The following is a 13,432-nucleotide window of genomic DNA, read 5'->3' on the forward strand; positions in this document are numbered from 1 at the left end:
AAGGGAAGATTTTTCCTAGAGAATGTGGCATTTGAATTGTTCTGTGAAGGTAGATGGAATTTGGCCTTGAGGGAAGAAAGAGAAGAAATGGGAGGCTTCCCTGGTGGTGCAGTGGTTAAGAAGCCGCCTGCCAATGCAGGGGACACGGGTTCAAGCCCTGGTCCGGGAAGATCCTACATGCCGCAGAACAACTAAGCCCGTGCTCCACAACTACTGAACCTGCGCTCCAGAGCCCGCGAGCCACAACTATTGAGCCTGCATGCCACAACTACTGGACCCCGCACGCCTAGAGCCTGTGCTCCGCAACAAGAGAAGCCACTGCAGTTAGAAGCCCGAGTACCGCAATGAAGAGTAGCCCCTGCTCGCCACGACTAGAAGAAGCCCGCGCGCAGCAACAAAGACCCAACACAGCCAAAAATAAAACGAATACAACACAATAAATTAAATAAATACGTTTTTAAAAAAAGAAAGAAGAGCAAAAAAAAAAAGAAAAGAAAGAAAGAAATGGGATGCTAACTTAGATGGACTGTTTCATTCCCACATGCTCACTTTGAGGAGGATGCAGGCATGTTATACCGAAAGGAAGCGTTTGGCCTTGGCTGCAACAACTGTCCTAGATGTTCCACCACTTCTTGCTGAAGTCTGTTATGGGAATTGCCAGTACCTCTAGCGTTTTGGTTCTTAACGTTCTTTTTGATTAGATGGTTCCAATGTTTTAATCAAGTATACAGTGTGAGCCTTGCTATGTTGGGACTGTATTATCTAGTGTAGTTGTAAGCAAGGAGCTGAGTTTCATGCTCACTGGATCTGTGGTTTGTTTCCTCTCCCTGTCAGGTATCAGAAATGGCTGTCTCAGAGCTACCCGGTAACCCCAATGCTGTCTGGACAGTGCGTCGGCACATTGAAGGTAAGCAGCCCTTTCCCAACAGTCAAAATGAGGGTCTGGGTGCCATTGACAATAGAAGGCTTAAGAGACTGCATTCATAATGCTTCTGTATCGCATCATCTAGCACCATATACTAGAAACTTCTTCTGACTCAACACCATGTTTTTGAGGCTCTCCCAATCAGGGTGCCTTCACTTACTACTTTTTGTACACATGGGTAAGGGGAGCATAGGGTAGCTGTTAATATTCAGTACATATACACTTGAGTATCATAGACAGAGTTGTTGTATGTTGTGTTCTTTGAATGTATTCATCTTTAAGATACTCTTTCCATTTGTGTGAGGAGTATGGTGTAAGGGAAAGTTCTTGCTTCTTTTTTCTTCAACGATGTTTCCTCTCTTATTGTGCTGAAATCACAGTGAAATTAAAGGTATTATTCTGGGTATTAAGAGATTGGTAAAGCTTGTTAATGTCCTGCTCAATAGGCATAGTAATTGTGTTTAAGGAAAGCGGAGGTTGATTGAATGGAATCAGAATTTTAGAGTGAGTGGAAAAGAAGGGATGGAGGAAAGAGGAAGTCTGAGCTCCAGAATAAAAATGATCACCTCATCCTAAAAAATTGAAAGTTATGCGAAAATTCATTTCAGTGCAATAGCAGGAAAGTCTTGTGGCAACTGAATTTCAGTCCCTTAGAGATGAAACTCAATTCTCATCTTCCCTTTGATTCTTTGGGATCGTAGGTCATTTCTATTCCTAGACCTCATTTTCCTCTTGTTCCCTCAGGAATGTGGGACTGGCCACATACAAAGCTTTTTCAAGAAAACAGCTGGAAATCTTCCTGCTATTTAGATGTTTTGGTTGTATGGGACAAATTTAAGGGAGCTGGGAAATGTGGAGGAGGGAAATCTCATTTCTATTAATAGAGTACACATTTTAGTGGATTTTGTCTTCATGTAAGCATTGGAATCCAATCTGAGTTGAGTAGAAAGAAAAAAAGAAGTGAATAGGAAATTAGTAGGTTCATTTTAGCTGAGAAGGTAATTATTGGATGATTGGTTTTGAAAGATTTCCCCATTTTGTGTAATGTCTTCATAAAGAAACTGGTCACTGTTGACGTTCACCTTTAGCTTGGTGGCAGATTGGCTGGTTGATATTTAGGCTCTTGAAAACATTTCCCAGACTGTTTGAATTAGAAAGAGCCTTTGAGATAAAACCTAGTTTGCTCCTCTTTTTTGTTTGTTTTTGTTTTCACTTATTAAACTTTACTGTAAAGTCAATTTAGATTTGCAGGAAAGTTAACCCCTCATTTTTATGAAGAAGGCCGAAAATCACAGGCGTTGACTGTCCCAAGATAAGGCACCTAGGTAATAGAGACTGAAAGCGGTGTCTCCCGAATCTCAATCCAGTGTTCATTTGACTAACCCTGTAGTGAGTTTGGGTCATGCTGGTTTTCTAGGATAAGTTCAGTATTCTCATCCTGCTACCTTGTAATTAAGATAGGACTCTAGGGCTTCCCTGGTAGCTCAGTGGTAGAGAGTCTGTCTGCCGATGCAGGGGACATGGGTTTGTGCCCCGGTCCGGGAAGATCCCGCATGCCGCGGAGCGGCTGGGCCCGTGAGCCATGGCCGCTGAGCCTGCGCGTCCGGAGCCTGTGCTCCACAACGGGAGAGGCCACAACAGTGAGAGGCCCGCATACTGCAAAAATAAAAATAAAATAAAGATAGGACTCTACTCTCAGGGCATGTGCCATCTAAAAAAGAAGATAAGTATAAAAAACTGTTTTGGGCTTCCCTAGTGGCGCAGTGGTTGAGAGTCCGCCTGCCGATGCAGGGGACGTGGGTTCGTGCCCCGGTCCGGGAAGATCCCACATGCCGCGGAGCAGCTGGGCCCGTGAGCCATGGCCACTGGGCCTGCGCGTCCGGAGCCTGTGCTCCGCAATGGGGGAGGCCACAACAGTGAGAGGCCCGCGTACAGCAAAAAACAAACAAACAAACAAAAACTGTTGTGTGTTCTGATGTGATGAAAGGCACAAACATGTTGCCAGGAGGGGTTAGAGGAGAGGGAACAGGCATGTGTTTGAGAATCAGGAAAGGCTTTTGGGGTAAGTTAGATAAGTTTGTGATCAGTGGTATGTTGCATGATGGAACTTGTAGCTGAAAAGTTTTGTCCTCTAGATACCAAAATCTAGGAAATGATTACATCCTGATAGATTTTACTCTTTAGAAACTATAATTTAGGTGATCACCCACAAAACAGGTCAAGTTCTCTCTGTTCATTCTCTTTCCAGATACCCTAAGTTACTATTCCACATGTCCACACATGCTGCAGTCTTCCAGGCAACTACTAACCTTGGCTGGTACTTGGTGATGCACACTACCAATACCAAGCCTTTTTTTCTCTTCCACAGGTGGCTGGTGAAGGTGCTGATCACCACAGGTGTGTACCTTGTACCTATTGCTAGGGTCTACTGTGGGGTCTTAGAGATCACCCAGGGAGAGGGACCTGCACAAAATATTGAGGCTGCCCTGGTAGCATCTTGCAGGGGGTGACTTCGCAGCTGGCTCTCCATGTGCAGTGTCAGTGGTGCACACCCATCTGCCTGTATGGTAAACAGTCCGAGGCAGGAATCACTTTCTCCCACAGAATATGGAACATTTGATTAATTTGCCTCTCATTAAGCTAAAAGAGGCTGTGGCTAGAAAATCTTAACTTCACACTCTCCCTTGATGTTTTTGTATGTTCCACGTGTACTGACTGAAAGATTACGTCCTGGAAAAAGCCCCCCTTTTTTCTCTTTTGAGTATAATCAAGACTGTGCTGAGGGAAGACAAGCACTGAGTAGTCTGAGTATAGAGTGAGAGTGAGACATCGGAGGCCTAAATCATCTGGATGGTCACTCACTTTTCCCTTTGGAGTAGTGAGCTGTTTTTTGAGCCTGAGATACTAAGGCGGGGGAGAGAAGAAGAAAGCATTCCCTCTTCTGTGGGCTGTTTCCGTATTGCTCAGACAGATAGAAGTCCTGTTTAACTGAGACAAAGATGCGTTCTCATATCCTAATAGATTCTTCACTGAGGTATGAACTAATAGTCTTTTATATGAAATTTGAAACCTCTGGAAGAAGGCAACATAGATTTCATAGTTCATAGTCGTTTATCTTGACTGAAGCTTGATTTTGTTCTGAAGTCCACCTTTTAACCTATAACCTGCCTAGGACACAAGAGCAGCTTATCTGTTGCTGGTCCTCCTGGCTATAGAATGGAAAGGGTAGAAGTTACAGTGTGCTTAGTATTTACAGGGTAGTGGATATTCTGAGGAAATCCGTGATGTAAAGCAGCTTTCAGATGTCAGTCATTGCTTTACTCCTTGTTGAACTGCCCAGCAAACGTAAGACCCTATTTAAGTCCACTGAGCATCTCTTTATTTTTATACCTGACCAGTCTGGGGCCTTGGGTCAGAGGAAGGATAAGGGCCCAGGCAGCCCTTTTTCCTCACTCCCCTCATTCTCTGCATGTAAGTTATAAATGTATGGTTTCTTTTCTGGAAGCTCACCTTTTCCCTTGACTGAAGGAAGAGGCTGAAATCCTGACCAGTTTGAGCCCGTTTTTGTTTGGCTTTAATTTGCTCTGGCACAGCTTTTAACATACAGGGTTTCAGTGTTGAGAACATGAGAAAGGACACAATATTTATATAATGTTAAAATTAAGCAATTCCTGTTACTTTTACATACCAGAAATTTCCAGCTCAAAAACTGAGAGCTGGAGCAAAGCTTCCAAGCTTGGTGTTGTGTGGAGAGTGAAGATGGTTTTGTTGTGCACTATTAAGGCATCCATTTCAGAGACAACCACGTCCGCACTCCATGTTTTATGATGGCGAACAGTGCGGTCTTCTTACAAAGCCATTTTATAAGGTGTCCCCAGGCATGCGATACATGGTGACAGTTATAATAAAGTAATCTAAAACCAATTATCTGCTTGTTCAGTGTTATTCCTTATGATGGAACCCTTGCTCTGGATTCCTGGTGTAGCCATTAGATTATACCCATTAGGAAAGATCTTTGATCCTTGCCTTTCAGCCACTCATTCAGTGCACACGTATCATTAACTGAAGCAACAGTTTTGCAGAATAGTACTTACCCTTACTATAAGGCATCCTCGTAAATTATATTTATTTCTATATATTTGTATTTTAAAATGCTGATTGCAATCCACCATATTGATTTTATGTCCTGCTAATAGGTCAGAACGCTACTGTAGGTTATACCAATAATACATTTTCATCTGGCCCCTTTTTCTGTGAAGAGCACTGATTCTGCTGAACTCATTGAGTAATCTTAGTTTAGCTGAATGACCCTTGGAGCAATCAAAATCCAGACTGTGTCCTTGATGTGAGTGGGGTGGATCAGGCCTATGGTGTTGAGCTCTGACCAAGGACTCAGGCAAGCAGGATCCTTCAGCTGCTTCTGCTAAGAGTGAGGTAGCCACTCCAATTTAGTACCTTGTCTACTTGTCATTCTATGCCTTGTTTGCCTGATTTCTGTGTGAAGGGGACAGGAAGAGGGGAATTGATATAGAAAATTCAAATGTAGGAAAATCTCAATTCATCTCAAAAAAATGAACATACATTTATTCAGCATTTATCAAGCTTTATGCCAAACATTGTGCTGGACATGGGAGATACATACAGAAGTTGTTTTATGTTGTAGGGTGGAATGTGTAGGAAGTAGACAACTTTTAACTATGGGATCTGTGTGAGAAACTTTCAGGGTTGCCTGTATACCTCTGACCTCCTTGAAAAACTTGTTGGTGTTTGTTTATCCAAGTACATTTTATTAAATGAAAAGCAAGTTCTAATAGGATTGCTCATGACCATCGAATGGTTATATTTTTACATGTGAAAAACTAGAGTTCAAAGGCTGACAATATAAACTACCACCCCACCACCACCACCACCCCTCCCTGGTTATCCAGTGTTCTTACATATTCCTTTTGGGACATCCTAGGATTCTCAGTTTCCAGCCCTAGAATGACATAGTCTCATGGAGGCTTAAGTAATCACTATTTTATTCATTAAGCCTTGTGTTCCCATATAAGATACTTTTGGAAGAAGAAGGGGACCTTTCTTGGTTATAGGGAGTATCTCTTAAGAATGGATTGTGATTGGCATTTGAAACTCTAGCTTCAGTACATATAAATATTGTATACAAAATTTCCTCTTGCTTTGTTCTCTTGGATTTTTCTAGCAAATGTCTCAAGAAAATATTAATTTTCAAAGGTATTAGATGTGGGCATGTCTACTTTATGTACTGTTTAGCCATTTAAGGAAGCAAAGTATATCTATAGGCTGTTATGACCTTTAATTATCTTTTGGATCATCCTGTGCTGTTTGCCACATGACTGTGTGTGATGACTACACGTAGAAGAAGTGCCTTGGAAGGTTTCTGAAGAGAATGCTTAGTGTGTCTCATTTGGCTTTGTAACTAATGAGTTCTTGGCTAACCCACTTCTTCTCTTTCCTTTTCAGATGAGTTTGATGCTTACATCATTGTGTCTTTCGTGAATGCCACACTTGTGTTGTCCATTGGAGAGACTGTAGAAGAAGTGACTGACTCTGGGTTTCTGGGCACTACCCCAACCTTGTCCTGCTCCTTGTTAGGAGATGATGCCTTAGTGCAGGTGAGGATTCTCAGAGAGCTACTTAACCTGCTCACCTTACTTTGTCCTTTCTTTGACCTCATTATGGTGTAGATTGCTGGGTTCACATTTAAGGAGCTTTGAACTTCTTTGAGATGGATGCTGCAAAACATGAACTTTTTTGAAGTTAACCTTGCCTGGGACCTCTTAACTCTTTTTTGTCATTGACCCATCTGGTGCCTCAAATACAGTGCCTCTAGATCTGACAGATCTGATAGGTGTGAGGGTCATGCTTGAGTGATGAGTCAAATTGCTAAAGTTGGGTTCCTTTCTGTTAACTGCCTCAAGGTGTATCCTGATGGCATTCGGCACATACGAGCAGACAAGAGAGTCAATGAATGGAAGACTCCTGGAAAGAAAACAATTGTGAAATGTGCAGTGAACCAGCGACAAGTGGTGATCGCCCTGACAGGAGGAGAACTGGTCTATTTTGAAATGGATCCCGTATGTTATTTTACCATTCACTATGGGACTTAATGTAGGGTTCAGAGGTGAAGATGGGAGTTGCAGTCCAGGTATCTAGATTATATATTCATAAGAAAGGGAAATGAACACTACCAAATGTAGAATAGTTGGCTGGTGGGAAGCAGCAGCATAGCACAGGGAGATCGGCTTGGTGCTTTGCGATGACCTAGGGGGTGGGAAAGGGAGGATGGGAGGGAGGGGTTATGGGGACATGTGTATGCATATGGCTAATTCACTTTGTTGTGCACACAAAAAACTAACACAGTTTTGTGAAGCAGTTATACTCCAATAAAGATCTATTAAAAACATAAAAAATAAAATAAAATTTTAAAAATGAAAGGGAAATGAGAAGGGAAAGTATCCCAAAGCCCTTTACAAGGGGGTTGGAGGTGGATATGTTTTCACGTCTTTAATTCTGATTGGAGTTATGAAATGCCACCTTAGCAATGAAGCACTTTTTCTGCCCTTCACACTCCAGTTTTCCACCAGATACTTGCCATATGTTTAGTTTCTGCAATCTGAATCAACTTCAGAAATTTTATTTTACTTTTATATATGGAAGGATGTTAGGTGTGTTTAATTATGTTCTTAAGAAGTCTCTGGATGTGGCCAACTTGTATAGTCCAACTGTACTTATGATTGAGGGTTTTTGTCTTTAACTGCCATATTTGAATTCTCTTTCACCCAGAGTATTTTCATGAACAAATAAACAGTTTTATGTATTTTCATTTCCTGAGAGCTAAGTTGGCTTAGAAAATTTGTAGTGCATTATACTTGTCAAGGGTCTCTTGATTCTCTTGTTAGTAATTTTGCTTTCCATTAGCCTGTAGAGTTTAGTCTTGGAACCTCAGGTAGAGATACTCTTGGTCATTGCTTATAGTAAGAGTGCGAGGAAGCAAAAAGGAACTTAACAAGCCCCTTTTGTTCTCCAGGCCCAGGTTTTGGGGGCAAGTTGGAGTGGTTTGTGACTTCTCTCTGTCTTCATTCCTGTAGTCAGGACAGCTGAATGAATACACAGAGCGGAAGGAGATGTCAGCAGATGTGGTGTGCATGAGTCTGGCCAATGTGCCCCCTGGAGAGCAGCGGTCTCGCTTCCTAGCTGTGGGGCTGGTGGACAATACTGTCAGAATCATCTCCCTGGATCCCTCAGTGAGTGTCACTCTCAACTTTAAGGATCTTCTACTTGGAACCTGAGCACCTGACCCATTTTTCATGTCCCTCTCTGAGATCAGCTGGGCTGGACCCTGAAATCTCCACCTGCTGCTTCTCCTGATTATTGTAGCAGCACACCTCAGGAGTCTTCTGCAGTGCCTGCTTCTTTGGCTTATGTCTTGATTCCCTTTTTTAGTTTAAACAGAAACAAAAAATAATCCAAGACTGTGTTTACAGAAAAGGGCCTTGGATGACTTTAAAGAGGTGCCCTTTGCATATTTACTTTTACCATTATCCACTTCTGGGGAAAAAAAAAAGAAAAGAAAAAAGAAAGCACAGTCCCCAGAGATTGTTCTAAGGTTCAGTCTAAATAGAACCCCTCTTCAGGTTTTCCCTGTCCATGAGAAAGAGTTGTTCTTCACTTCTAGAATTAGATTTCTCTGGGTAGGTTTTTTCCAAAATTGGTCACTTCCCATGTTTTATTCTTTTCTCTTTCCTTCTTAGGACTGTTTGCAACCTTTGAGCATGCAAGCTCTCCCAGCCCAGCCTGAGTCCTTGTGTATTGTGGAAATGGGTGGGACTGAGAAGCAGGATGAGCTGGGTGAGAGGGGCTCTATTGGCTTCTTATACCTGAATATTGGGCTACAGGTAAGAGATCTAGAAGCTCACATTGTTGGTGTCAAGGCTTCTTTTACTTTCATGACTCCATTGTTCAGTACTGTGCCTATGGTTTCAGTTACCCACCTTATGAGAAGTGAGCAATGCTGCTCTGTGTTCCACTTATTTCAGCTCTAATTAGAACAAATCAGGCCTAGAAAAAAGTATTTTTATGAAGAGTTTTTGATAAAAATGCTTAGCAGTCACTGTTCTGTGGCAGAACTAGATGGGGTCCTTGCCTATAGTTCTTACAGTATGCAGCTTTTGAAACTAATACGGTTGTCCTTTGGTATCCTTGGGGGATTAGTTCCGGGATCTCTCTTGGATACCAAAGTCTGAGGATACTCAAGTCTCTTATATAAAATGCATAGTAATTACATATTCTCATATACTTTAAATCATCTCTAGATTACTTAATTACCTAATACAAGGTAAATGCTATATAAATAGTTGCTGCAAATTCAAGTTTCGGTTTTGGGAATTTTCTGGAATTTTTTTTTTCCCTCAAATATTTTTGATCTATGGTTGGTTGAATCCGTGAATTCAGAACCCCTGGATACGGAGGGTCTCACAGTTCATAATGGGCTCCATTAGCAATAGAGGGCCCCTAGATGTTCCCTGTTGTCAAAGCACCTGAGCTCTTCATGGCCCGAAAGGCAGGAACCTAAGGATCAGAGATTATCAGGGGTTTTGACCATGTATTGATACTTTTCGTTTTCATCTAGGCCAGGTACTTTTTGCTTTTTAATTTTACTTCCTAATTTAGAATTTCTCAAACATGCCCAGGAGTTAGACTAATGTATTGCACCTCCATGTACCTATTAGCAGTTATCAGCACTTTGTCTTTTCCCCTTCTTTTCTTTTTCCTGGAGTATTTTAATGCAGATCCAATATGGTATATAGTTTCATCTTTAAGTACTTGAGAATGTAGCTGTACTTGAGGGGTTTGTGTGTGTGTGTGTGTGTGTGTGTGTGTGTGTTGAGGCCTTAATATGATCATGCTCAACAAAACTTAACAATTCCTTTGTTTGTTTGTTTATGGCTGGCTGCATTGGGTCTTTGTTGCTGCGCGCGGGCTTTTTCTCTAGTAGTGGGGGCTACTCTTCGTTGCGGTGCGCGGGCTTCTCATTGCAGTGGCTTCTCTTGTTGCGGAGCATGGCCTCTAGGCGCACAGGCTTCCATAGTTATGGCTCGAGGGCTCTAGAGTGCAGGCTCAGTAGTTGTGGCGCACAGGCTTAGTTGCTCCGCGGCATGTGGGATCTTCCCAGACCAGGGCTCAAACCCATGTCCCCTGCATTGACAGGTGGATTCTTAACCACTGCACCACCAGGGAAGTCCTAATAGCACACTTCTAATTCTGACTAACCACATGTGGCTTGATGGCTATAGTATTAGATAGCACAGACCAAGAGGTTGATTAGATTCAGATGCAGGTTTTTTTTGTTTTGTTTTTTTGTTTTTGGTGAGGGACAAGAATATTTTTATAGGTGCCATTTGTTTTCCTATTATATCAGGTGGCACATGAAGTCTGGTTGTCCCATTTTAATTTAGTGATGTTAGAATGTTAGTATCTATTTTGAATGATCTGTTTTAAAGCTCCCTGTCCATCTTTTACTTAATAACAGCCAGTGATACACATTGCTTAGATTCATTAGGGGTTGGGAAGTGATGGTTTTCTATTTCATTCTTTACTTAGCTGGAACTTTTCTCTAGAGAAAATTTGCTTCATATCTTTGCTTACCCTGAAGTACAGTTCATATAGGGAAAGGATAAATATTTCATTTTTTCCCCTTTGCTCACTTATTTTCAGAGTAAGGAGTTGGTGCCGTAGCGTACTCCAATGAAGACTGATGAAGTGTTTGTTTTGTTTTTTTTTAAATAACGTTATGAACTTGCAGATTTTATAATATTTGTGCATAAAACTATTGTAGTCTTTGTTTTGGATGCTAAATTGCCACATTTTTGATGAGTGGGAGTTCCCCTTTCAAGTTGGCTCCTTTGTCCTTTCAACATGACCCCACTATCTTTGGGGGCTTCCTTCTGGCACAACAAAGTGCTCCACACACATTTGGAACATTCTTGCTTCAGACCTGAAGAAGCCATTTCTCTTAGGATTCTTATTCTTTTTAAGGGAAATGGTATTTAGAGACCACAATAGGCGTGGATATTAAACTGTGCATATATCTTAAAACTTAAAATTATGAAGAAGAGTTTAACTTACTTGGTAAAAATATTTTTAAGGATATACAGTGAAAAGTAACTGTGCTTTTCACTTAGTAAATACTCAACAGCTATTTGAGTGAGTGAGTGATTTAGGAGAGAGTGAATGAATGGCTCGCTGATCACTATATATTTAAACCACCTAGTCATTTCCTTCCATCTGCTCTGAAATTAAATAAAGTAGCTAAAGAAGCTTCCATTATGTATAGGCTTTAACCACTCCTCTCCTTTTTATTAGAATGGTGTGTTACTGAGAACTGTCCTGGACCCTGTCACTGGGGATCTGTCTGACACCCGCACTAGGTACCTGGGGTCCCGTCCTGTGAAACTCTTTCGTGTCCGGATGCAAGGCCAGGAGGCAGTAAGTAATGAAAGGGGCCAGATAGTGTTTTTGGATGTTAGTGGCATCAGCTGAGAAAAATCCCCTTGGTATAAGTTTTGCTGTCATTAATTCACCAGTGTCGTAGTTAGTTGACATTAGCTTTATCTTGATTAGTTTCCTTCATGTGGGAAGTCTTGGGTCCCTTAATCTAGAGCTTCTTAACTGGATTTCCATGGCACTGTGCCATGATTTGGTTATAGGTGAGTTAGAATATTGATCCCTTCAGTCCTGAGGCTGAGCAAATGGAGTACACTGACAGCTGGAAACCTCCCATGTAGGGTACCACTACCCAGGAGCAACCTGGTATCAGTGTCATGGCTTACTGTGTAATGTGAAAGAGGCTGGGAAACACTGTGTCCTTTGTAGCTAAGAATATCAGTGTTGCCGGGTGCTCTGCTAGTTTTTTACTTGTTACTGCATTTTTAATACTTGCAACTATCCAGCCTTGTGATAGTATTCCCAATTTACACATGTGGAAACTGGGGCTCAGAGATGGAGTGATTAGTAGGTCATCTGGCTAATAGCCAGTGTTTTAGCAAATAGTAAGCCATACTGCCTCTTCTCTAGGCCTGTTTTTCTTAAGGTAGCCCTTTAGGTTTCTAAAATTCCTTGGGATATTCTGCACACTGAAATTTGGGGATAGGATAATTTGGTTAGCATACCATGTTTGGGCTTTTCCCAAGCTTATTGGAGATGTTTTTCTTTCCTCAGGTATTGGCCATGTCAAGCCGCTCATGGTTGAGCTATTCTTACCAATCTCGTTTCCATCTCACCCCCCTGTCTTACGAGACCCTGGAATTTGCATCTGGCTTCGCCTCTGAACAGTGCCCTGAGGGCATTGTGGCCATCTCCACCAATACCCTGAGGTGAGAGAGTCCCACAGTTGAAGCCCCGCAAGAGGCTGCAGAGAGCTGACTCTTTGCCATGGCACTAGTGTGTTGTAACTGAAACCTTCCTTTGGCTCAGGATTTAAGTACCTGGTAGCCAAGTCTTGGTGTTTGGGAGTTTTAGCTTCTGTTTAGACCTTCAGGGCCAAGTTTTTATACTCAGCAGCGTAGCTCAGTCTCTGAGATTTAAGATGCTTGTTTTCAAGGGCCGCGCCATCGGATAGGTTTTAGAGCAGGTGGTGTTGGCTCACTGAAAATCTTTTCTCACTCTGTCTTGCATTTGCAGTGTTATATCTTAAATCTTAACCCGTATAAATTATCTAGGCCTTTTGCAGGTTGACAGATTACACTGATCACATTGGAATGAACACTGTCTGTATTGCAAGATGGAAAATAACCTATTCAGTTTGTCTCAAGTTTTGGCGGTTGGTTGTGTTTGTTTTCTTTTTTAACCCTTTAATGCCACCAGTGTCATACATGTCCTGGTTGTAGCTGTTGGCTGTTTACAGTGGAACTCTGACCTCTTGGTACATGAGTCACTTGCTACTTAATCAAGTGAACTGCCAGATTTGTTTGCAAAAACTTTTGGAAGTTTTCAGTCATTGTCGCTCTCTTTCTAAGCGTCAGCACCTTTGTATACCTTATGCGCCAGCAGAACTACTCTCCCTGCATACCTCCATATATTCCTTCCTGGTTTTTTATCTCTGCACCTGTCCTTGGAATGCTTCCCACACACATCTCTGCCTTTCAAGGCCTAGCCTCATCCCTGTATCCTCTAATTGTTTTATCGACGTGTGCTCTCTATCTCCTTGATTCCTTATTGATTTTGACAGTTCCACAGGTTTTCAGACTTTTTTTTTTTTAGCAGCAGAACATTTTTCCCCCAGGACAATATCAGGGAAGGCTGCTGTGTGAAACATACAAGAATTCTTGGGAACATAGTTTAAACACCACTGTCCATAGTACTTACTGTCAGAACCATTCACTTTCACTTTTGGTTATTATGAATAACGCTGCTGTGAACACTCATGTACAAGTTTTTATGTGGGTGTATATTTTCATTTTCCTTGGGTATGTACCTGCAAGAGTGGAA

At 41.9% G+C, this 13,432-nt stretch overlaps 1 protein-coding gene across 2 annotated transcripts in view; it reads left to right on the top strand.

The window, feature by feature from the left end:
- Positions 1 to 13,432, top strand: part of SF3B3 (splicing factor 3b subunit 3) — a 46,119-nt gene that overhangs the window by 24,450 nt on the left and 8,237 nt on the right. For both annotated transcript variants that reach the window (XM_082608232.1, XM_082608233.1), the window contains exons 11-17: positions 835 to 907; positions 6,407 to 6,558; positions 6,865 to 7,020; positions 8,035 to 8,190; positions 8,698 to 8,841; positions 11,309 to 11,431; positions 12,164 to 12,318. In XM_082608232.1, coding sequence (XP_082464358.1) covers positions 835 to 907; positions 6,407 to 6,558; positions 6,865 to 7,020; positions 8,035 to 8,190; positions 8,698 to 8,841; positions 11,309 to 11,431; positions 12,164 to 12,318 — 959 coding nt within the window. The remainder of the gene's footprint in view (positions 1 to 834; positions 908 to 6,406; positions 6,559 to 6,864; positions 7,021 to 8,034; positions 8,191 to 8,697; positions 8,842 to 11,308; positions 11,432 to 12,163; positions 12,319 to 13,432) is intronic.

Source organism: Mesoplodon mirus (assembly GCF_964341445.2).
Source record: "Mesoplodon mirus genome assembly, chromosome: 19".
Lineage (NCBI taxonomy): Eukaryota > Metazoa > Chordata > Mammalia > Artiodactyla > Ziphiidae > Mesoplodon > Mesoplodon mirus.